Source organism: Myotis nattereri, assembly GCF_964212035.1.
Source record: "Myotis nattereri genome assembly, chromosome: 11".
NCBI classification, from domain to species: domain Eukaryota; kingdom Metazoa; phylum Chordata; class Mammalia; order Chiroptera; family Vespertilionidae; genus Myotis; species Myotis nattereri.
This window is the reverse complement of record NC_138086.1, coordinates 24,036,332-24,060,470: the sequence shown is the minus strand read 5'-3', so window position 1 is coordinate 24,060,470 and position 24,139 is coordinate 24,036,332. Positions and strand designations below refer to the sequence as shown.

Below are 24,139 nucleotides of genomic sequence, written 5' to 3'. Positions count from 1 at the left end.
CAGCTCCAATTTCTTTAATCAAAATGATGATCAGCTTCTAAAAATGAGTCCCTCTTCCCTGAGATCATGCAGAATTAAAATCTGATTTCAAAGAAGGGAAAATTGGAGTGTGTTTGGGTTTGATTCACAGTCACTGAGCTCCGCTGCTTTCTCACCACTTTCCCACGCTCCCTGATTCGGTGAGTCCTTTGGGGGCAATCTGGAGATGACTCGGTCCCATTGCTTGTCTTTAAGAACCAGGGTTGGGCTGAATGCTACCTTGAAGACTTTGTTTGAAAACCAGCTAATTGGGAGCTGGAGAGAGAGCTGGTGGGCAGAGTTGAGGGTTTCTTAGGGCGGGTCACCACTGACGAGGATTGGTGTCCTGGAGTGGAAACCACCCTGGAAGCCCCAGCTTTGGTGAGATGGAGCAGCCTCAGGCAGCTGGGGCCTGGGCCTGGCCGCTCTGCTAGGGGGCCTGGAGCTGGGGCGGGAGGACGACTCGCAGGCTGGGTCATCCCCAGATATGTTTGACCACATGTTAAGTCCTCCAGCCTGCCTCACTGGAGTCCCCCCCCATGTTATGTCACACTCAGTATGTACATATACACAGATGGCTGAGACAAAAGTGGGGACTCCAGTGAGGCAGGCTGGAGCCCACATCCTGGCCTGTTTCCTTCTCTTACATTTCTCTGCTGTTTGTTTCCTAATCAGTCCCTTTCGTGGTGTATAAAATGAGCGGCTGCTTATTCCTTTCACACGTTATTGTTTTCTGCGGGTCCCCCACCCTCTCAGGCGCAGTGATTTCGGCATCAGATGAGGGCGGTAAGTGTTTGAGATGCATAACTGTGTCTCATTTCAGTGCCTAATAGAAGATGGAGAATGAGCCCTGGCACCTTTCTGCTCAGTAAATTCATAATTACAGGCTTCCCCGTCTCGCCTCTCACCAACCAGAGAATTGCTGATTGGCTTGTGGGTCTGTGAGTGTGTGTGTACAGTAAGGAGGGGCGCGGCAGGCACACTTTCTAGGGTGCTTGGCAGTTTCTGATATAGGGACTGCAAAAGTCCTCTCCTGAGGGTTGGTGTCGAGCCCTGACCTTCACCTGCTTCAGCTCTGGAATGAGGGCTCCTGGACCTGCTATAATTTGGGTGTCGGCAGCGATGTTCTGAGAGCTACTAGCCAGCAGAGCAGATGGCACCCAGAGGGCTGGCTCCTCCAAAGGCCAGGGAGCAGATGCCGAAGTAGGTTCAGATAAAGTCAGGAGAGAGGCCGTGGGTTGTGGGAGGAGCACTGGACGGGGAGTCCAGGGACCTGAGCTTAAGCCCACCCCACCTTGAACTCACTATTCGACCTCTGGCAAGTCATTCATTTCTCTGGATCTCAACTTCCTTGTCTCTAATATCAGGGATTGGGGATCATTAAACTGGAATATCTCTTTCAGATAAAAAAAATTTAGATTTTTCTCTGATGCTTGGATTTGTGCAGCAATTTGAGATGAACCATCCAGAACACTCAGAACTCTAATTGAGATGGTACATAGACACCATGTCGATATCATAATCCTAATCCCTTTACTCTTATTTAAATCTCATCAACAATGATCATTTATTCACCACTTATGTATGCCAGGTGTTTTCCAGTCACTGAGGCTTTTAGAGGTAGACAGCAGGGCCCACCTGATGGATGTTACCTGCCAGGTTCTGCCCTGCGGGTCCCAGGGGCTTTGCTTTTCACCTACAGAGCCGCCAGGGAGGTACTCCTGGCTGATGTCCTGGATTTCTGTGTTTGGGGATTTATCTGAAATAAAACAGGCTTCCAAGTACTCCGTATGCGGGGCCCTGGAATTGCATGTTGCTAGAAAGATGCAGTGATACAAACCTGGGTTTGAATTCAAACTCTGTCACTTGTTAGTCACATGCCTTTGCGGAGCTGAAGGTTCCTCACCTGAGAAGCAGGTAAAATAGCATTGACCCCAGTGAAGAGCTGTGATGCTAAAGGAGGTGAGGTAGTCCATGTGCCAGCATGGGGCCTGGGGTGTGGTAAATGGTCCACAGGTAGTGACATTCTTCCTTGCTTCCAGCCTCTCTTTCTGCCAGTCCTCGACCTTCCACTGTGTGCCAGGTGCTGGTCGGGGGCCATGAGCACACTAGTGAGCAAGGGAGGCCCTCCCTGCCCTCAGGTAGCCCACAGCTCTCAGCTCCAAACTCAGTTCCTTCTGCAGAGTCTAAATGGAGAGGAGTGTGGAGTCTCCTTTTTGGGGGCCTTTGCTCTTTCCTTGAAGTGTCTTTACTTAATAACATGCACTTCAGCCTCAGCCTTGCAGGGATTCCCAACAAAGCTCGGGGCTCTCTCTTTCCAGCCCTGTTTCTCTCTGATTCTCAGGAATCGGGTTCTCCAGACAGACCCTTCCTGGTGTACATCCTGTTTGATAGGCTATGCTGGCCCCTTTCCAGGGCGGCCTTTCCCTTCCAGCTCTGCATGTCCTCTCCAAGTTCATGGCTCAGCCCCAATGCCACCCCCCCCCCAAGGCCTCCTACAGCCTTCTCATGCTCCCCCACCCCACATTAGAAGTCACTTTCTTCATGCAAACTGCCAAAGTGCTCTGTGTTCTGCCACTTAGCTCTTCACCATCTGAGTAACTCTGGTTCCTGCGGTGGTTGCCCGGTCCAGCCTCAGCCGTCCTTGGATTCCATGGTGTCTGGCATGTCTCACGGGTGCCCCGAGCAAGCATTTTCCGCATGGAGGGATGAATGAAGGCCCTTGGCATGCAGGACTGCTGTCAGTTGTGGGGTACACCGTCTGCCAGAGTCCTCCTCTGATACTTCCTTGGAAGACCTGTGTTTTCATTGGGATTTGAACTAACAATGTCAAGTCTGCCTTCTTTTTGCTTCTCTTAGTTTCCATCTAACCTCATGCTCTTTCTTTGCTGGAGGGGTTTCAGTTGCTCAACAGTTAACCTCTTCCTGTGACCTGTTTTTGAGATGTTTGGGTGTGAACAACACAAATTCCACACACTGAGACACCTCCCAAATACGATGTAGGCCGTTCCTGCCCTGATTTCTCTCCAGCTGTAAGGAATATGAAGCTGACCTCTGGGCTCACATGCAGAAAGCATCTCGGGTAGGCATCAACGAGGCCAGTAGGATGGACCGCTGTCTTGTCCAATGGGGAATTATTTATTTATATCCCTTCCGACCCCTTCTTAAAGCATTTGTTTACTCCCTTTCATGAGAACCTTTCAGAGGAGGGCCCACTGTGGGAGGCGGCCAAGGTTTGCCTCATTAAAAGGACATTGAGGCTCAGAGCTGGGCAGTGTATCCAGACAACCTGGCTACTGCCGCAGTAAGAAGGGATTTTTATTTGGGCTTACGCACGGTCCATCCAGCAGGTTGTGTGTGTGTGTGGGGGGGGGGGGAGGGGAGGGAAGCATGAGCAACTTCCCCTGCAGTAGGTGCAGACCTGGAGGGCCAGGTGGCAATGGACAGTGTTGTTTGAACTATTGTGCTGTGTACAAACAGGAAGCAGGGTACATCCCCATCTGTGTCTGACTAACCTGAGATGGTTTGCTCGTGAAGATGAGAATCTGCCATGGACTTGTACAGCCGGGTTTTGAATCTACCTCTACCCCTTTTAGCTCCGCCAGTTACAGAACTTTCCCAAGCTATAAAGTGGGAATAACAATACCACTAACCTCAGAGGTCTCCGAGTCAGGGTCCTGGCAAGCAATAGTACATGCAAACTCACTCGCTCGAACAAAGATGAATACCGGGGCTCTTGGCAAAAGTGTGGCTCTTAAGAGGCAGGACAGTGGTAGGGGTGGAAATTGTGAGGCCCCTATAGGACCAAACAGGGGTGGGCAGCAGGTGGTTCTCCGAACCTGGAGATAGAGAGTCTGGGTGGAGAGGCTGACCAGGGCACTGTATATGACTTGTGGACAAGGGTCACAGCCAGTGCATGCAGCCCACCTCCGCTCCTCCTCTCCTCTCCCCCTTCCTCCAGCCTTCTGCCCATGCTCCCTGCTGGCTGCACCTCGCCAGGCCCAAGGGCAAGGAGCCCGCGGTTGGACCGCCATGCAGATCAGCCTCCGGGTGCAGAGAAGTGTGGAGAGAGGATCTGGAGGGGCAGATGGAAGATCCCAGCACTGAGAGTTTTGCTAACTTGCAGTTTAAGATTAAGATTTGTCTCTGGAAGGTGCTGGACCAGCGGGTCCAGCGACCCCTTTGGGGGTTGAACAGCCTTTTCACAGGGGTCGCCTAAGACCATTGGAAAACACATATATAATTACATATTGTTTTTGTGATTAATCACTATGCTTTAATTATGTTCAATTTGTAACAATGAAAATACATCCTGCATATCAGATATTTACATTACGATTCATAACAGTAGCAAAATTACAGTTATGAAGTAGCAACGAAAATAATTTTATGGTTGGGGGTCACCACAACATGAGCAACTGTATTAAAGGGTCGCGGAATTAGGAGGGTTGAGAACCACTGTGCTAGACAGTTATGGTACAGTCAGGCACTCGGCAGTCAATGGCCGTTCATCATTTTCATCACTATTGTCATTGTTAGCATCACTATTATTTTTACTATTATTGTCACTGAAATGCCCTCCTGTGGCTGTTGTCACCAGGTCTGGCTGTCGTCCCACAGCCATGGTAACCATGTCCCTTGGCCTCTAGCTTCTTTCAGTACAGTTCTCTGTTTCAGCGTGAGCAGAGTACGTTGGGGATCCCCCTGGCAAGCTATGGAATGAAGCTGAGTTGCTGTCATTGTCATCCAGCATCACACCTTTCCTTTCCTTCACAGGGACCCTCCACTCCTGAGTCCTGGCCCGCCCAGGAGGACGCTTCGCCAGTGCTACTGTGTCACGAGGACCCGCGTCTGAAATGAGAGCCATGCCCTGGAGCTGGACTTGCCTGCTGTCCCATCTCCTGATGGTGGGGATGGGCTCCTCCACTCTGCTGCCCCGGCAGCCACCCCCGCCACCCCAGAAGCGGTCTTTTGTGACATTTCGCGGGGAGCCAGCGGAGGGCTTCAACCACCTGGTGGTGGACAGGAGGACAGGGCACATTTACCTGGGGGCCGTCAACCGGATCTATAAGCTCTCCAGCGACCTGAAGGTCTTGGTGACCCACCAGACAGGGCCGGACGAGGACAACCCCAATTGTTACCCGCCCCGCATCGTCCAGACGTGCAATGAGCCGCTGACCACCACCAACAATGTGAACAAGATGCTCCTGATCGACTACAAGGAGAACAGGCTGATTGCGTGCGGGAGCCTGTATCAAGGCATCTGTAAGCTCCTGCGGCTGGAGGACCTCTTCAAGCTGGGGGAGCCGTTCCACAAGAAGGAGCATTACCTGTCGGGGGTCAACGAGAGCGGCTCTGTCTTTGGCGTGATCGTCTCCTACAGCAACCTGGACGACAAGCTCTTCATCGCCACGGCAGTGGACGGGAAGCCAGAGTATTTCCCCACCATCTCCAGCCGGAAGTTGACTAAGAACTCAGAAGCGGACGGCATGTTCGCGTATGTCTTCCACGATGAGTTTGTGGCCTCGATGATTAAGATCCCTTCGGACACCTTCACCGTCATCCCGGACTTCGACATCTACTATGTCTATGGCTTCAGCAGTGGCAACTTTGTCTACTTTTTGACCCTTCAGCCTGAGATGGTGTCTCCCCCGGGCTCCACCACAAAGGAGCAGGTTTATACATCCAAGCTCGTGAGGCTCTGCAAGGAGGACACCGCCTTCAACTCCTACGTGGAGGTGCCCATCGGCTGTGAGCGCAGCGGCGTGGAGTACCGCTTGCTTCAGGCTGCCTACCTGTCCAAAGCCGGCGCCGTGCTCGCCCAGACCCTCGGAGTCCGTCCAGAGGATGACCTCCTCTTCACTGTCTTCTCCAAGGGCCAGAAGAGGAAGATGAAATCCCTGGATGAGTCGGCCCTTTGCATCTTCATCTTGAAGCAGATCAATGACCGCATTAAGGAGAGGCTTCAGTCCTGCTACCGGGGCGAGGGCACGCTGGACCTGGCCTGGCTCAAGGTGAAGGACATCCCCTGCAGCAGCGCGGTGAGTCAAGGGAGGGCCTGGGGGCTGGGATGATGCGGTGTGGAGGGAGGACCCTAGCCTATGGCCTTTGAGGGTATGAATCGTCCAGGCCATTTTGCAGATGGGACAAGTATATCCCATCTCTGGGTCTCACTGGACTCAGATCCTCACCAGCTCAAACCTGCTGTGACTATGCAGCTGAGCTTATAAAAGTCAGAGCTGGAGTGAAAATGTAGATTTCCTATCAGGGCACTTTTCTCTACTGGATATTGGAGGGAGTGCTAAGGATAGGCAGGGATTATGTTACTTACATGTCACATGCAGCAGGCATGGTTGAAGGCCAGTTATCATGTACTGTAGGACAAAGTGTGTGCCCGCTTTCTTACCAACCATGCCAGTGAATCACTTTCCTTGGAGCTGAGAATAAACCATTACTGGGAGCAATGGTGTCAGTCATTCTGCATTTGGGATGGATGGGGAATTTGAGGGGTGCTATGCTCTCAGCCCCTGGCATATCTTTAGAAAATGAACAATGAGAGCAGAGTAGGGTGAGAGTCCAGTGAACATAAAGGGGAAGGCAGGACTTGCTGAGAAAACTATTTGTTAACTGTCTTCAGTGCCCACAGCTCCACAAAGGAGACTCACTACAAAGTCAGGGGGCAGCCCAGGAAGAGCTCCGAGTGACAGTTGTGCTGGGGGAACTGGAGGAAGGGGGAAGGGAGAGTTGGTGTAGGAGGCCATCCTGGGGCCTGAGGGCCTGGGGGACAGACCGGACCTCAGGCTGCTGCCTTGCTGGGTGATCACAGGGGCAACTGGTGACACAGCCTCACCCACTTGTGACCCAACATGAAAAGCATCTGTCTTTCTGTGGCTCGACTTCTGTTCACCTTTCCAATGGCCCAATGTTTTTCTAAATCATTCTTCAACTGAGTTGGATGGCTCAGCTATTGACATCACCTATGCCTCCTTTCCATTTTTCTCTTTATGGTCCCATTAAAAAGTTATGAACCTAGTTGGAGAAAATCTATCCTGTAATCTTAATGAGGAAAGGAAAGTTCACCCATCAGGTGGAAGTGTGCGTTTGCATCAATGTGATCCTTACGTCTAGTCAAACTGCAGTGGAATTCAGTATTAGGAAGTGCATTTGGGTTTATTTAAAAGTTAAGTTCCCCTTCATACCACTTGCCAAGCTGATCTCAGAGGGCACGGGCACCCACTCCACCCAGCATGTGTCTCTAGTCATTGGGATTTGGGGTGGGTAGAGGAGAGGGAGGAGAAAGGAAATTTGGCCTTTGGTGCCCTAACATGTAGGCTTAGACTGCTTTCCAGTGGTGAGTTTTCCAGGTGCCTGGGCTGAAACTAAAAGATGCCGTTCCTCCTCGGAGGCCCTGAAATCCAGGACACCGCTAGTGTCACAAAGGAAATGGGAGAGGTTCTATGGGCCAAAGAAGGCAGCAACAATTGACAGCCATGGCCAGGCCAGAGAATCGAGGGGACCCTTCTGTATCTGCTGAGCCCTAGCAAGTGACATATCCTTTGGAGTCTCTGGTTTGGGGCAGTAGCTAACCCACTCAGGAGAGTCTGTAAAACAGGCTTATGAACTTGGGGGGCCATGGACTGCTCCCAAATGAAGGCAGTGAATGACAGTCCAGATGCTGGGCTGTGTATAAGTTTATTACACACTCAAACATAGTTCCCGTGAGATGCATTAGAATGTTGGCATGGACACGGATCTTAGAGATCCTGTAGTCTAAACTTTCATTCCACAGCCCAACCGAGTGAATGAATTGTCCAAGGTCAGACATTTTGTGGGGGAATGGCCGACCCTTGAGGATAATCCTCTTTCCTCTCTTAGCACCACATTTGCACATATCCATATGGACACATATGTACCAACACGTGTGTGCACATATACAATAAATACCCTCATGAGCATGCACACATGTGCCCTAGGTTAGAAAATGGTACGTTTATGCTGTGTGTGCTTACTGAACTAGCTCTTTTGAGGTCAGAGGGGTTGGCTATTTTTTCTGTAGATGTTCGTTTGTAAAGAACTTGCTTAAACTGTCTTTTGGGGAGTAAAACCAGCTGCAGGGCTCAGCCTGGCTGCCCACGGGCAGGAGTGTGCCCCACCCTTGCTCCCTGCCACAATATAAAAAGTCAAGTTCATCATGGATGTCTGCAGAGCTGCAGGTCCCCACATCGTGGTGGCCTTGGAGAGAACAGAGGGAAACAGCTTTGCAAGACAGGCTAATGCCAGGACTGGAGTAGTGGAGCCAGATAACAGGCTTTTGATTTTTCTTTGGCTTTAATTAGCCCTTTCAAGTGAGAGGCAAGTTCAGGGCCGAGAGCAGAAAGGAGGAGGCCAGAAACTGCGCACAGGGCCGGGCTGTCTCCCCAGCCAGTCTGAAAGGTCACGCGGCTTTTAACGCGCAGTATCAGTTTCTTTTGATTCGGCCGATCCTCAGGTTACTGTGCTCTGGAGCGCTCAGCTGCAATTCATTTGGCCTCAGCTGAGACCACACATGGTTCACGTGCCACCAGCCAGGCCAGGCTCCCCAGCGTCCCACTGAGGAACCCTTGTCGGCACACTGTTGGCAAACACAGCCTTTCCTTCACCCATCCCCGCAGCTGTTAGGTCCCTCCTCTTTTCCCCTCCTGCCTGGAGGCAGGGATGGATCAGGTGGACCCTGGAGTTTCTTTGTCTCCCAGTCCAAGATTCCCTCGAGGCTTGCAAAATGGAACCCATCTCAGATGGCCTCCTCCGGTGGCGGGTCAGCTCTAGAAGGATGGCCCCGGAGGTTGGCTTTTAGGACTTGTGTTTTGCAGGGTCGGGGTCTCCTGTGGGTTTTTTATCATAGTCACAACTCAGAGCTTGCAAAGGGGGTGTGAGTAGTGGTTCACTCCCCCGCTCTCCCGCTCCTGTTGTTAGAGTTCCCTAAGCTAGAATGTGTACCCTGGGATGTCCTTCAGGCTCTTCTGATCCCCCCATTTCCTGGGACCCACACTCCTTCCCCTGAAATCATGCCTCCAAAACTCAGAGAAGGGAGCAGTGTAAGCCCCGGGGCCCCCCAACCCCTCACTAGGTCTCCGCTGCCCTTTGGTTATGTGCAGGGATGATGGGTGGAGCTGGGAGAGAATACCTGTGTGGCTTGGCCTGCCATGCCATGGGGCGTTCTTGGAGCTGTGTGGTGGGCCACAGCCTGGGGACCAGGCGGGGGAGAAGCCTTGGACTGTGAGGCTGGAGCCTCGTTCTGCAGGTTCCCAGAGAGTTCCCTGTTTTTATTTCAGGTGAATCAGGAAGGCTGGCTGAGCCCACCTCAGAGTTAAGGGCAGGGCCTCCTCCTGGGACTGTCACTTGGACTGTCAATGCCTGCTGCCAAAGCAAATCCCTGAGTGGGCGTTGGGTGTAGAGGCTGGGGAAGCAGTCCCGTGTTTCTTGGTCCTGTGGGGGACCTTTGGGGTGAGGAGCCCATACATAGCCCATAGCTGCTGTCATGTGCCAGGACCCCAAACAGGCCACGGTGACAGCTCCCAGAGCTTTCTTGGGAGCTCTGACACCCCTGACCTGGAGTTGGCAGCCAGGCTGGGCCAAGGTTATTGCTTACCACATGGGCCACGTGGCTGGGCATCCCAATGTCCCCCAGGAATGGCTATCTGTTCCTCCTCAACCTTTTCCAGCCTTCTGGGATAACCTCACAGAAAACCAGCCTCAGTCTCCAAATGGATGAATGAATGGATGAGGGGATGAAGCATTTATTAGGCCTTTGGCCATGTACTCTCACCTGGTGGATGCCAAGAATCATGAAATGATATTGGTCTCCAGGAGCCCAAGAGTCCAAGACTGAGATGCACCCATGCAGGTTGTCATGGTCTATGTGGTAGGAACAATGACTGTGGTCCTGGGAGTGAGTGACTGTCATGCAGATGAGGCTGGATGATGCAGAAACCAGCTTCTTAATCTTCCCCTCAAGACTTGCACTTAGAGCAGGGGTGGGCAAACTTTTTGACTCGAGGGCCACAATGGGTTCTTAAACTGGACCGGAGGGCCGGAACAAAAGCATGGATGGAGTGTTTGTGTGAACTAATATAAAATCAAAGTAAACATCATTACATAAAAGGGTACAGTCTTTTTTTTCAATAGTTTTATTCATTTCAAACGGGCCGGATCCGGCCCGCGGGCCATAGTTTGCCCACGGCTGACTTAGAGTGACCTTCTAACCGGAAATGTAGGTCTTTGGGGGCAGAAACTCTTACCCAGAATCTTCGCCTCACGCCTGCCAAGCCCCGTAAGTGGGAGCAGAGAGTGGCAGCCTGATAATCCCACTGCAGGGGTGTGCATGGTGCTTGATGTTTACAAAGGGGCTCATCACCTCCTTCGTCCTCTCAGCAGTGCTCGGGATGGTAGAAACGGCAGCCTTCCTCTCCAGGTGAGGAAATGGAGCAACAGAGAAGTCACGTCCTTCACTCACGGTCATGTGACTGGTAGACGAGAACCTGCTGTCCATCCTAATTCTCAGCCGGCTGCTTTTCCCACCGGTGTTTCTCAGTGGTGTGCTGGTGGCACCCCCGGTGGGACAGTTCACTGCCTGGGCATCGCAGGACATTTGCAACCCTGGGCACTAGAGCATTAAGTGCCTATGGGACTCCTCACACTGCAAGAACTAGAAAAGCCTCTCACCTTTCTACCTGTGGGAAACCACTGTGAGACCGAGTGCCTATCTGACTTTGGAGGTTGCCTGCCAGCCCAGCCAGTCGCACCAGGTGCACAGAGGCACGGGGGCTGAGCTCTTTATGCTGATCCCCAAGCTCCAGTTCATGCCCAACAGTGAGGAGCAGTGAAGGAGAAGAACCCCATTCATGGGTGCTGTCACTCCGACACTTATATTTATTGTTTCTCAGGCACAGTGGCCCTGGAAGAGGACAAGGGCATCCCCCTGGACTCAGTCTGGCCCCCCGTCCCAGCCTGGTCGGTCACTCAGGTTCGTCTGGCGCCTGGGATCCTGAAATTCCACGAGAGTGAGCATCCGGAATGGGCAGGCGGTCACCCCAGGCTCCGGGCGCTGGTCTCTGCCAGTCTGCTTGGGTGTTTTCATTCCCCGTCAGCAGGAAGGGCAGCTCTGAGTAGATGGGTGTATCCTGTTGTTTATGGCTCTGAGCAAGGTTTCTCTTTCTGCTCAGCCACAGTCCTGTCACAGACCAGGAACTCCCCCTCCTGCTGCCCCAGTCCTTTCTGTGTCCACTACATTTCCATGCGCGCGCATGCGCGCGCGCACACACACACACACACACACACACACACACACACACACACTGTGGCACACTAAACATGCATGCCCTATTTCATGCTCAGGTCCCTATGAGAGCACACATCACCAAGCCACCAAGCTCCTTTCACATCAGCCCAAGCACTTACCCCTCACAGCCCACTGACCCCTGTACTCCTGACTTGCAGTTTAGCATTTGGGGGGCTACCTTATCACAGCCTGACGCTTTAGAGAATCAAGTCTTTCCCCTCTCCCCTGGAGATGGTTTCTGTCCTAGGTATTCAGGCGAAAAGCACACCCACCTCCCTGTTTGGCCATCAGGATTTGCAGTGAAAGTCACATGCCAGGCAAGTATGCATGGTGCCTTGGGGTACAGGATGGTGGCTGCAGCCTGGGTGGTATCCTGGGCCGAATGAGAGGAAGGGGCTTGAGGCTGGCCTCCTCGGCTGGAGGTGTCCTCCCATAATGCCACCCTGGAGCCCATCGGGTCATCAGGGAGAGTGTCAAGACCCAGGAATCCCATATGCAGAATGCTAACACAGGGAACTGCCAAGAGACCTCAGTGTGGGGTTTACTGAGTAACGTGTCAGGATGTGGGGCCATGCAGTGCTGTGTCCTAATGCCGAGACATCTACTTCATTAACCCTGACATGGAAGTGTGCACACCTACAAAACACTCGTGTGTGTACAGACATCCTGTCTGTCTGGATACCGACTCAGTTTCTCATGGTGTCTGTCTACCCTCTCCTTTCTGTCTGTCTGCTGTGTTTCACTGTCTCATTACACTCATACTCTGTGCACTCTGATCTCGTAGGCTCCCTGTAGCTCTCTCTGTCTGTGATTCAGTCTCCCTCGCACCTCCACATCACACTCAGCAGCTAATACAGGAGATCTCTCTCCCGCTTGCACCCATGCACGTGCAAACACCCCACACAGTGTGCGATCTCTCCCCAAATTGGCAGTTGAGCCTCTCATTCAATCAGCAACAGTCCAGAATTGCATTTCTGGACCTTTCCTTCAATTCCAGCCATCCTCACAGGGTGGCGTCTTGGCCTGGATCCTGGTCTGAGAGGTTGGACCTTGGGTCTGAGCCAGTCCCAGCCCCTGAGATGCCACTAGACTGGGAGCAGCTTCCCCTTTGCTTTGAATTACACATGTCATTTTCAAGGAGGTGATACAATAATATCCCCTTTAATAAAGTGTGCCGGGACTCCTATGGAAAGAGAAATACATAGACATTCATAAATAATGATAGACACCGAGCACCTTCTATCTGCAGGACACTTAAACAGCTTCGTAGCGCCGTCTGTATATTCTCCTTTGCTTATAATAAGCACAGCATGGGATAGAAAGGGACTTAATAATATTGTTGTGATTTCATGCTTATATCTTTTCTCCACTGGTATCTGATTTAGAGATATTTGCGCTGTGCCTCACCCAGATGTTATGCTCAGTGTCTCAGGCCTGGAATGCGCCCATTTGCCTCCACGTGGTGGATGCCAAGAGGAGGCATTTGAAGGAGAGGACACATTTCAGGCCAGACTCTCCCTGCTGTTGCCGTTAGTATCCCTTCATTTTTGCAAGACAGAAGGGAATGACCAGACATGGGCACAGGGCTCTTGCTACTTTTCATTAACAAAGTTAGTGGAGAGGGAAAAAAGACAATGAAGGGAGTTATCCCTTCAGATGCTCAATGTACATTTCCCCCCTAATGGATGGGCCCTACATGCTGTCCACGCATAAGAAATGGGATCAGCGGGAGAGAAGAACGGCCACATCTTCCCCTGGTCTGGGTGTCATTACTGCGTCTCTGTCAGTGTTCCAAAATATAATGGGATTTGTTCGGCTGATTTATCCCACATGCAGGCAGCATTATCCAGACTCACACACGAGCCTGAGGAGCAAGAGGGGAAGATGCTCAGCGACGAGAGTGGGGCTAATAAAATTTATTCCCACTAACAAGGGAATGACCTACCCCATAATTCAGCCTGGCGAGCGGGCCAGTGCTTCCCAGCGCCTGCCAGAAAACACACAAACTCAATCATCGTGGCATGCCCCACTCCAATTACAGTCCTAGCGGCGGCCGAGGTTGTCTGCTGGAGACTGCGAGGGGAGTGGGAACGTGGGGCTGATGGGCCGTGTGGGATTTCTTTGCCCTTGACAGATGGCCACTGGGGGCCGTTGAAGCTCAGGTACCAAAGGAGAAGGGCAGCACCCAAGTGGGTTTTACTTGGTGCTCTTCCCAGTGCCTTCCCTGGTAGTGCCCATGGTCCAGGCTTGGCCACTGGACTAGTTCCAGCGTGGTGGCCATCTGCACAACTGGGCTAGTGGAGTTGGGCCCCGATGCTCTTGCTTGGCCAGCCTACTGCACTGGTCATGGTGTCTTGGCCTGCTCTGCTCATTAGAGTGGGGAATATGGGGCTCTCAGCAGCTGAGCTGATGAGGATGAGAAGGTCAGGGGATCAACCCTGGGATCCTGAGTTGGAGCTGCTTTGTGATTGCTCTGCTCAGCAGCTCCTAGGGCGGGGAAGGCGGGGCGGCGGGGGGGGGGGGGGGGGTGCGGAATTGCCTCAGCTCACTGTTGGTCACAGACAGGCCTGCAGAGAGTGCGCTTGGTGAATGCCCCTCCCCTGGGTAAACAGCTCAACTTATGGCATTAGTTTCCTGTTAGAAGGGTAGGTTGTTATTGTGATGAGTGAAAGGCCACGTAGGTATCTGTTGGGATTGGGCCACAAACAGTTTCAAAACACATAGAATTACCAAAATGAGTATGCAAATAGGGTTGCTTTTAGCAAACCACTTCCATGGTTCAATGGGTAGTTAAATGCCTTCCTTCAATGGCTGTTTGCCTCAGAATACACACACACACACACACACACACACACACACGAAGCTCTTAAAGCACCATGACCTTCTGTATGTAGGTATCGACCTATTTGTGATGCTTAGAAACCAGGCACGTGCTCTTGGGAACGTTGGTGTAATTTGTTGGGTTGTTTTCCGTCCTTGAGACTTTTCATGAAGCCCTTCCAGAAGTGTGTGTCTAGGCTATTGAGGCTGTGCTTTTCTGGCTTCCCCTCTCTTTCTCTGTACACATTTATTTACCTACAATCGCATTGAAAAAGACGCAATGTAGAATCCTCCTGAGATAATGTGTTAGTAACAGAGTGGGTGAGGCCTCATTCCTGTGTCCCACGTTCGTGGCTGTGCTCACAGCCCGGTGCAGGGCCAACCGGCACCTGTCACAGGGCCGCCCCGGCTCTCAGGAGAGTTCAACCTGTGGGATCAGCGTGGGCCATGGCAGACCTTTGGGGAGGATGGGGGCTCATAAAAGGGAAAGGGAGGTTTATGCAGAGCGGTAAAGCCATTAGGGGACCGTATAGTTTTATTTTATTTCTTTCTTTGCTATAGAAACTAGCACTCATGCACATGGGACTGTTTTATGAAGTAAGAGGCTTTTTGATGAGAGCCTCCTCCCCAAGATGTTGCTGCCTCTCTGAGGCCTCTCCCTGCTGACCTCTTCCCCTGGAGGGTCATCTGTGGGCATCAGGCCTCCTGCATTCATGAGCACCTAGGGGTCAGCGGTCATGTTTGAGATATGGCCCCAATAAGTGGGTGATCACTATCTCCCTGTTCTGCAGAGCTTACAACTGGAGTCTGTGTAGAGACATGAGCTACCACCGCTGATCTGATCCGTATCTCGGTTTAGAGCGAAATCCCACTGATTTCCCATTTCCAGCGGAGGTCTGCGATGGTCAGCTCCTGTGTGTGTAAAGTGTAATTAATTAATGGGAAGAAATTGAGGGCTGCTGAGCATGAAGAATCTAAAGGCCTTCTCTTGTCCAGGTCAGCAGGTGCCTCACAGGTGCCTTGTGGGCTTCCCTCCTCTTTTTTCTCCTAACTTGTATTTCTTTTCAAAGCTTCATCTCTCACCTTCCCTTGGGACAGATGGGCCCAGGAAGGGAGGGAGGAAGGCCAGCTCTCACGATTGCCCCCGAGGGCCTCCTTGCAGGGGAGAGTTAGTTCCTTCCAGAGGTCACGGAGGTCAAGCACTCCCAGGGGAGGAAGTGGAGGCCTGACTCTTCTGTGCAGTCTCTGATCCTGAGAATGGGTTTCCCTGATGCTGGAATAGGTTTCTTTGGGGCCACCCTCTTGCAACCCCAGTGGAATCTCCTTCATAAGATCAGTTTTTCCTTCTGGATTGGAAATTTGGGGTTCTGGTACCTATTTTCTCACAACTTGATAGCTCCCAGGCAGGTGAGGGGGACATCATTTCACTCTCTAGGCCTCAATTTCCTCTTCTGTAAATGGACTGTTGGGTTAAGATCTTGAGTCATTTTCCTTCTGGGGAATAACACAATGTGTGAGAGAGTGGCTGTGTACTATACTGGGCAGAGAGCTCAGAAGTGCGCCCACAGAGCCCTGCTGCTCCCCAGGCGGGGGTGGGGGAGGAGAGGGGGCTGCCCTCTGTATGCCCAGCACTGGGTCTGTTACTGATGTGTGTTTGATCTTGGTCCAGGTCTGTCTCCCAGACTAGGAAAAAGGAGAAACTAAAACATTTCATGTCTGTGTTTTTGGGTCCTCACCTACTGCTTGGTGCTTAGTAGGTCTGTCCCAATTGTTTTTAAACAAATTAATGAGAGAGGAACAGTAAATAATGTTGACTTCATTTAGTGCCTTAGTTACCCCTAATAGAAACAGGAGTTCCAAAAGCATAATAGACCAAAAGTTTGATGGACAAGGCCTAACTGAAGGTCCCACAGTGGGTGAGCTTGAGCTAATCTCTGAGGCCTTCTTCCCCTGTCTAATGGTCTGGCCTTCCAGCTTTGGGGGTGGCTATGAGGTGCTCAGGACTCCTGTGCATGGGGCTGGATGCTACTTTTGCCTTCAGGGAGGGCAGAGTGCTGGCTTGCTCCCCGATGGAAGGACTCCTCTCTGCTGGACCAGGAGCTGCCCATGAGCAATGGGAGGACCAGGTCCAACTTTAAATTTCCTGTTCTGGGCTCAGAGACTGCTGCTGCTGGCCCAGAGCAGCCAGCAGCTGCCTCTCGGTTGGAGGAGTCAGCTGCATGGTCTATACCTGCTGGCTCACCCGGTTGGTCTCCTGTGGATTAGTTTGGGATATTTGTAAATAGTGATGCCTGGGGTATGAGGGGCAGCCTGTGGATGTGGAAGAGACTGTGTCCGAGAACTGAGCTAATTGGTCCACAGGGGGCTGGACCTGGTGACCCCTAACTCATTAGCACTGTGTTTGGACCACTGAGCTCTGGCCTATTTCTGACCTTTCCGTAATAAGGACTCACTGTGGGTTTTTGCAAAGGTGGGACAACCAAGGTTGGGCTAAAACAGCTCCACTTGGCAGGGGAGGGGCCATCAGGAACCAGCCCAGAGGCCATGCTAGCTGGGGTGAAGGGTGATTTCAGGGTCAGTCTGCATGCTTCCTCATCACCTTTGGCCTTCAGGATGCAGTGGCATGGTGTCAGGGTGATGGTGGTTTTTATGCATGAGTCAGGGGGCGGGGGGCATAGGGTTAGGAGATGATTCAGAGGGCTCCAGAGATGTCCCTGTGGTCCCCCAGGTCTGCCCCCTTCTTCAGCCCTTCCCCAAGAGTCTTTGCAGAGACCACCAGACACTTCTGGGGTTCTCAGGTGGCTGCTTTGTAGCTCCACCCTGGAGCATGGGCCACTACCGGAGAAAGGATACTGACAGCATTTAAAATCCCCTTTCCGTGGAGATGATAGAGCTTTTCAGAGTGCCAGTCTCTGCAGAGTGGGAGCAATTTCCCTGTAATTGGTAAAGTAACCGTAACTGCTCTGTCATTTGTATGTGGCAACACGTAATTGCACAGTAACCTTTGCCGCTGTGTGCAAGGGAAGCACGGTGAGCTGTTAGATTGTAATTCGGAGTGCCAGTTCTGGCTCCCCATGCCACCTCCACCCCTACCCCTCAAGGAGGCCCAGGGGGAAGCTGCCATGGGCCTCTCCACATCCTGGTCCAGTGGGTCCTACTCCAGAGAGGGAATGCTTGTCACCTGTCATTCTCTTCTTGGCATGGGCTTCATGACCTCAATTCACCTCCATGGGGAACCAGACCAGAGCTTCTCCAATGTTAGCGTGTGGCAGAATCACTTGGGAGGGTGTTAAGATGCAGATCTCTGAGCCCCACCCCAGTGTTTCTGACCCAGTAGGTCTGAATGGGGCCCAAGAATTTTCATTTCTAATGAATAGTGCTAAATCTTCTGGATCTTAGACCATTCCTCTGCTCTTCCCTTCAACCTCATTGATCTGATAGATCTTTAGGAAGTTCCACCTTTGCAATTACATCTTGATAACATTAGCTCCTTTCATCTTGATAACACCTCTCTGAGGTAGATGTGATGAATTTCCCCAGATGCCAACTCACCAAGGTTGTCTGAATTGTCTATGACAAACAGTAGTAAGTGTGAACGCTCCCATAGCCCTTATGAAATGCCAGACATTGTCCTACATGTACTAAACCATTTACTCTCACAGCAGTATATACTGGTATTACTCTCCCATTCTACCCATGAGAAACTGAGGCACAGAGAGCTTAAATAAGTTGCCCAAGGTCACACAGCATTAAGTGGTAGAACTGGGATTCAAAGCTAAGCATTTTGGTTCTAATTCCAAAGTGTTAGCCATTGTGAAAGTCAGGCTTTTATTTAGTCATCTATCCATCCATTTATCCATCCATTCATTTAACACATATGTTTTAATCTACAATGAACTTGCAACTAAGCTAAGGGTACAAAGGTACATAAAACATGGTTCCGTCCTTGCGCACATGGACCCTGGAATCCAGTGGGTCACCAGTCTTAATTTACGACCCATGTATCCCATGAGGATATTCGTGGAAAGCAGATTTGGTATCCTCCTGATTGGGGTAGAGGGACCCTGGAGAGTGTGGCCCTAAGACTTCAATATCTCTTCACAGGGTTGCCCAAGTAGGTACCACATATATTCTCATGAAACAGACCCTATTTCTTTCCTTTGTAAGAATGGAGTTGCTCTCTAATAAACAGTCATTATAACAGTGGCCACAGCTCACTCATGGTATTTGTGGTGTGGTGGGAGGGACGAGTGCGATGTGGGCCTGCAGGCGAGGCTGGGCTCCTGATTATAGCCGAGGTGAGTCCCTTCCTGGCTCCTCTAGCTGCTGCTCTAATCTTGCTGTTAATGGGGCCCAGGGGAGAGCTCAGCCAGGGCTGGAGCAGACACTATCCTCCCTGCTTGCCTAGGGTGCTCAGGAATCCATGCCAGCCCTCACCTGTGGAAGCTTTCTCCAATTAGCCTTCCCTTCTAGGGCCCGCATGTCCTGGCCTCTGCTCCCTATACCTTGGCCTCCTTGAGTTTGTGGGCCCATGGGACCCTCTGCCTTCTCCTCCCAGTGCTGTCATTTTCCTGCAGCTGTAGCTCAGACCTGGCGGGTTGTGTCCATGGAGAGCCATGCTCTAGTCAGGAGGCACACGAGGACCATTTCCAGCTGCCATGAGACTCCTGTTCCAGGCAGGATTTCCATTGAAAAAATTAATGTGAAATACCAGCTTGCATTGATGACATGCTTTCCTGTTTATCAGGTGCCTTCACACCTGTTATCTCACCTAGACCTCACAACAGTCCTGTCTTGCAATTTTGTAGGCAAGGAAAATGAGAATCAGAGAACAGGAGAGGCCTACGCCAAGCTGGCTAGTTGAGAAGCTGCTGAGCTGCTATGGAACCCGAGACCTATGTGCTTTCCACTACTTCAGTTCTAAAACTCCCTCGCCACTGCCACAGCTTTGAGGAAACAGTAAGATCACCTCATGCCACAGCTGAGGGACCTCGGCAGCCATGCAGATCTGGGCTGCGCCTGTCAAAGGCCCCAATCACCTTTTAATTGCCTGGCATAGGGGAGCCTAGGGAGAAAGCCACCATTGTCCCTGGAATGTAATCCCCACGTTAGGAGCCCCAGCTGCAGTCTTTAGAACCTGGTGATGACACCGGAGGTAGGCAGTTGGGAGGAGATGACTGTCTGCTATCGGTGAGGAGACTGAGACCTGGCTCCTGGCGGGCCTCGAAGGGAGGTGTTAGGAACTGAAGACAGCAGAGCCCGGGCTGCCAGGCTGACTGGCTGAGCTGTCCTCACTTCCTTCTGATGAAAACATCCCTCTCCCAGCCCCTTGCCGTGCCCGGTGCCACCGCAGCAGGAGCTCACAGGTCCCTGCCTTCCTGCCTCTGAGCAGCCAATGATTCAATGATGCAGGTGCTCAAATGCATTCTGTCTCCTTGTAGGTGGTTGTTTATTTATTTGATTGTGTCCTGCCCAGCCAGGGGGAAGAATGGGTTTCAGTAACCAACCACTCAGAAATGCCATCCTGGGCCAGTGAGGTACATGTTTGTGCCAGGGGTGGTGGGAGACTGGGAAACATGGGCTGCTTTGCTCCCTGACTCGGTTTCCCCCTGTGCAGGGCAACTAGTCATCCAGCTTCATCTATTTAGAAGATGGATCCTGATGGGCATTTGCTGATGCCAGAGGTCCCTGCCGCCCAGTTTAGGGTTGAGAAAGTTGGGGATGAGTCTTCTTCAAGAACAGGAGCACACAAGGCCATGAGGGTTCCTAGCACGCCCTCGGCTGCCCTTGCAATGCCAGGCAGATCACTGCAATGATCCAAAAGGGAGAGGACATTGTCTTCCCTTGGCCCAGGTTTTTCTTCCTCTTTTCTGCCCATCCCTTTCACTCTCTACCACTTTCTTGCTCCCCATTTCCTCATTTCAGTGAAGAACCAGAAAGATCAGACTAGACCTTGAAAACTCGCTCCTAACTTTGATTCCTATAATTGTTGTTATTTTTTGGAGCGGGGGGGGGGGGGGAGGTTGTGTTTGGTCTGGGGTTATTGGACCAGACCATGCAAGAGAGACACAGGGGGTCCGAGGCGTGAGGCACACGTCTGCAATGCACAGAGCGTGCCGGGCCGGCCCAGGCTTACCCTCCCTGGTCTGACTGCCCCCTCCCCCCCACGATAAGAAGAAGGGGAGATGGCAGAGAGAGGATTGAGATGCAGCACGTTGTCTTTCCCAAGATGGACAATGCCTGTCCCCCTTCTTCTGGGAGGGAGCCGAGGGCCCCACAGCCCTGAACAGCTCAGAGTTGGCCACGGTCACACAGCTCCTGGCAAGAGCCTGCCCACCAGTTCTCCAGATGCCTCTCCTTTGGCTGGACTGAGGCCTTTAAAAAAGTGACACCTTGTATTTTATTTTATTTCTTTTTCTGAAAAGTCCAAAAACGTTTACAGGCATGAGCTCTATAGGCTTTATGGAAGCCCATCAAAAAGCAGGGGTTGTTTCTTCTATCTTTATAGAGCGGAAAATAAGAGAACAGAATATGGAAAAACTCTTCTAAGACCACACAGTCCTCCCCAGAAAGGGGAAAATCCAGCGTAGGCTCCTAGCGCCCAGGGGAGTCTATGCCAAACCAAAGCTGCTTGCTGGGGCACAGGGGCCTCCTCACCAGCCGTAGTCAGTCCTCACACTCTCCAGTAAGTCCGATCCCAGCTGGGACCCTCTGCTTGCGTGGGGACCTGGAGGCCTGGAATAAAACAGGGGGAATACAGCTGAAACACTGGGAAGGAAACCAGCCCGGAGCCTTTCCTGTTGGTTCCCTGAGTCCTGAAATTGCCCTGGAGTCAGGAGCAAGAGTTGGGTCAGTGTGTGCCATGGGATATCCAGGGAATATTCTCTTTGAGGAATGCTAATAGGTGTTCCGGTCTAACATGGTTTAGGGAATAAAATGTTCAGGAAAGGATTAGAGAATATCAAACATATTTCTTCTTAAAAATACTTCATACCTTTTCTGTAACTAATCATTGTGAATGCCTGACGTGGTGTTAGAATGTACTATTTCTCAAAATTATGTGCCCAAGGAACCCTTTTGTGATAGAACATCTTGGGGGTTTGGGTTCCACTGAAGACACTTTGGGAAATGCTGGTGTAGGGATGACAAGGCCAGGGCTCTGAAAGAAACAGGGAGTCTGAGATTGGGCAGCGTGAGGCTCTACAGTGGCTTGTTGAGTTCATTCACAAACTTTCCATTCCTCCCATTTCCCCTTTCCTGAACCTATGGTCTGTACATGTCTTTGTCATAGCCTTGCCATCCATTTATTGATGTTCCTAACTCTCCATTATACACTTGTGAGTCCTCATCTGTGGGGACTCTTTAACAGCAGGTGTGTATAAGTGGAGACCACATCCTCCTGATGCCTGAGCCCAGCCGTCTGGAGCCCATGCTCATGGGTGCTGGCCCAGTGCTTTCTGATGTGATGGTGGCAAAAGGCAACCTAAGCTACTGAGATGGCGCCTGGAGTGATTGCATGTGGGGTGGCGAGACCATGGGAGTGTGGTGAAAAGAGACTCTAAGAATTTGTGTGTGTTTTTGTGTGTTTTTGTTTGTTTGTTTGTTTTTGCCATTGTCCTGAACCCTACTTAGATAACTGTTGACACGTTATCTAGTTTCTCTGGACTGAGTGTTTCATGTAAAAATTAGGGATTTATACCATAGCTAAGGATTCTTCTAGCTCTATAGTTCCCTGACTCAATACCTCTGCAAATTTCCCTGACGTTCCTCCCTAATTTTTCTCCTTTTTAATTTTCAGCTCTTAACTATTTATTTATTTTTATTTTTTCTCAGCTCTTAACTATTGATGATAACTTCTGTGGCCTGGATATGAATGCACCCCTGGGCGTGTCCGAGATGGTCCGTGGTACCCCTGTCTTCACGGAGGGCAGGGACCGCATGACTTCTGTCATTGCATATGTCTACAAGAACCACTCCCTGGCCTTCGTGGGCACCAAAAGTGGCAAGCTGAAAAAGGTAGGAACAAGGTGCACTCATTTCAGTTATTGTGAAGACAGTCTGTCCCCGCTGGGGCAGATGTTATCTCATACTCTTTTGCCACCTTGGGCCTGGTGGGTGAGCAGTGCAGGTTGGAGTTACGGAGATCTGTTGCTGTTGAGATTATGAATGATCATTTCGTCTCTTCTCTGCTTTTGTACTACAGTTGTTGTGGGAATCAATCACACTGGGGGAGTATGCATTCACCCTTCCCATCCAGCCTCACTAGGCCATCCTAATGGGTGTGTGTGCTCTCTTTAACTTGGGTTTGTGCCTAAGACAAGAGCATAATAGGCCTGGTTGGTTGGGAAGGTGCCCAGAGGTAAGGGAGTTGCATGCTCCTCTTGCTTCAGCCCTTCTGGCTTACGCTTCCATCTGGAATCCATTCAGGGAAATGGAGGAAAGTGCCGGACCTATTTGAGTTGCTATTGGGGCTAAGAGCCAAATGTGGGGCAAGGAAATGTAGGATGTGTGGTGCACCTTGCAATTGCTTAAGGTGGAGTAGAATGGTGTGATCTGGGGACATGAGCTTTCCTCCTCATTCTTCAGAGACCTGCTGCCTTCAGAGCACCTGCTGAGGCTGGCCCATCAGCAGAGTTGGGGCACCTGCCCATCCAGGACTAGTCCCTCATCCAGCTCTGCTCAGGCTTCTTACCTCAGTGAGTTGGAGCTGGCTCCCTAGGGTGCCCTCCTTGCTTGGACTACAAGGCTTTCTAAGACTGTAGGCAGGAGGTCCTGTTTTGTGTTGGCTGATAATCGGACTTCAGTCTTGTCCCAGGGAAATATTGGTGACACCATGTGGAGCTCCTGCTGGTCTTATTTTGATTTCCGTTGGGATTCGCTGGACAATGTGTGATTCAGACTGAGAAAGCCAGCACTGCCTGATCTGAGGGAGCCTTGATCCCTACCTTCTTGTTGCTGTATTTCCGGGCATTCGCTCAAGATGGTCAAGGGGAGACGTTCTCTGCACATCTAGAAGGCTGTGCCACTCTTCCATCCTACTGTGTCGCAGCCCTTTTCAGCAATTATTTCTTTCTTTAAATGGTACAGCCCTGTGGAACAGGCAGTGGGTCTGGGCTGTGAGAGTGCAGAGGTGAGAGGCGGGGAGCAGGGTGTGCGTGAGCTGGGGGATGCGTGTCCAGTAGTTATTGGGTCATATCTGGAAGGGAAAACAGTGTTGATGAAATGCTATGCGCGCTGCAAGGAGGATGCAGGCAGAGCATCACGCATCTCACATTGCCCCTCAAGACCTAACACATAGCAAATGTCAAATTAACAGATAATTTAACCATCGTCTATATAGCTTTAAGAATTATATTTTGTAGTTCCCTGCCTTTCTGCGAAGAGCATATTAAACACAAATGAATGTTTTCTTGCTGCATTGGCCTTTTGGTTGTTGATTACTCATGTATTGAGCTGAATTCCATGGAAGCCCAGAGACGATGTTGCAAGGCGTAGGTATGTTGTCGCTGCACAACTCCTGTGTCCGTTGCAGCCTTCTGGGTTTTCCCTCCACTCTGCGCTGTCACTCCTCACTTCCGCCCGCTGTCAGGAGTCCTGGTCGACTCCAGTGCCTTTCCTCCTCCTCCACCTGCGGCTTCCAGCTTTCAGTGGTCTAGGAAGGCAGATCCCCAAACTTCCTGGAATTGTGTCTACTCAGCCTCAGAATAAACCAAGAAGGTGCATGCACGACCTTCAGACCACTGGACTTTGAGGACATTTCCTTTGGCTGCTCCAGCAACTGCATTCTGTACCATGACTCAATGAGTTCGGTTTGCTGGAAAAGTGAATTTACAGTTTAAACGGTGAATTCATACATTTGGCCTGCTTTGCCTCTCAATGGCTGAATAAGCGGTATTGAGAATAAAGAAGCAAGGCAATTTGGGGTGCTGTAGCTCTTTTCTCTACTGAGCCCAATCTCAGTGTGATGGAGAAGTAACTTACTCT

The 24,139-nt window shown here is 51.3% G+C and overlaps 1 protein-coding gene across 1 annotated transcript in view; it reads left to right on the top strand.

Annotated features, from left to right (window-relative positions):
* Positions 1-4,874: 4,874 nt before the first annotated feature.
* PLXNA4 (plexin A4) overlaps positions 4,875-24,139 on the top strand; it is a gene marked incomplete at its 5' end in the record, with an annotated part of 346,039 nt that continues 326,774 nt past the window's right edge. The window contains 2 exons of the mRNA XM_081102439.1: positions 4,875-6,059; positions 21,989-22,171. Coding sequence (XP_080958565.1) covers positions 4,875-6,059; positions 21,989-22,171 — 1,368 coding nt within the window. The remainder of the gene's footprint in view (positions 6,060-21,988; positions 22,172-24,139) is intronic.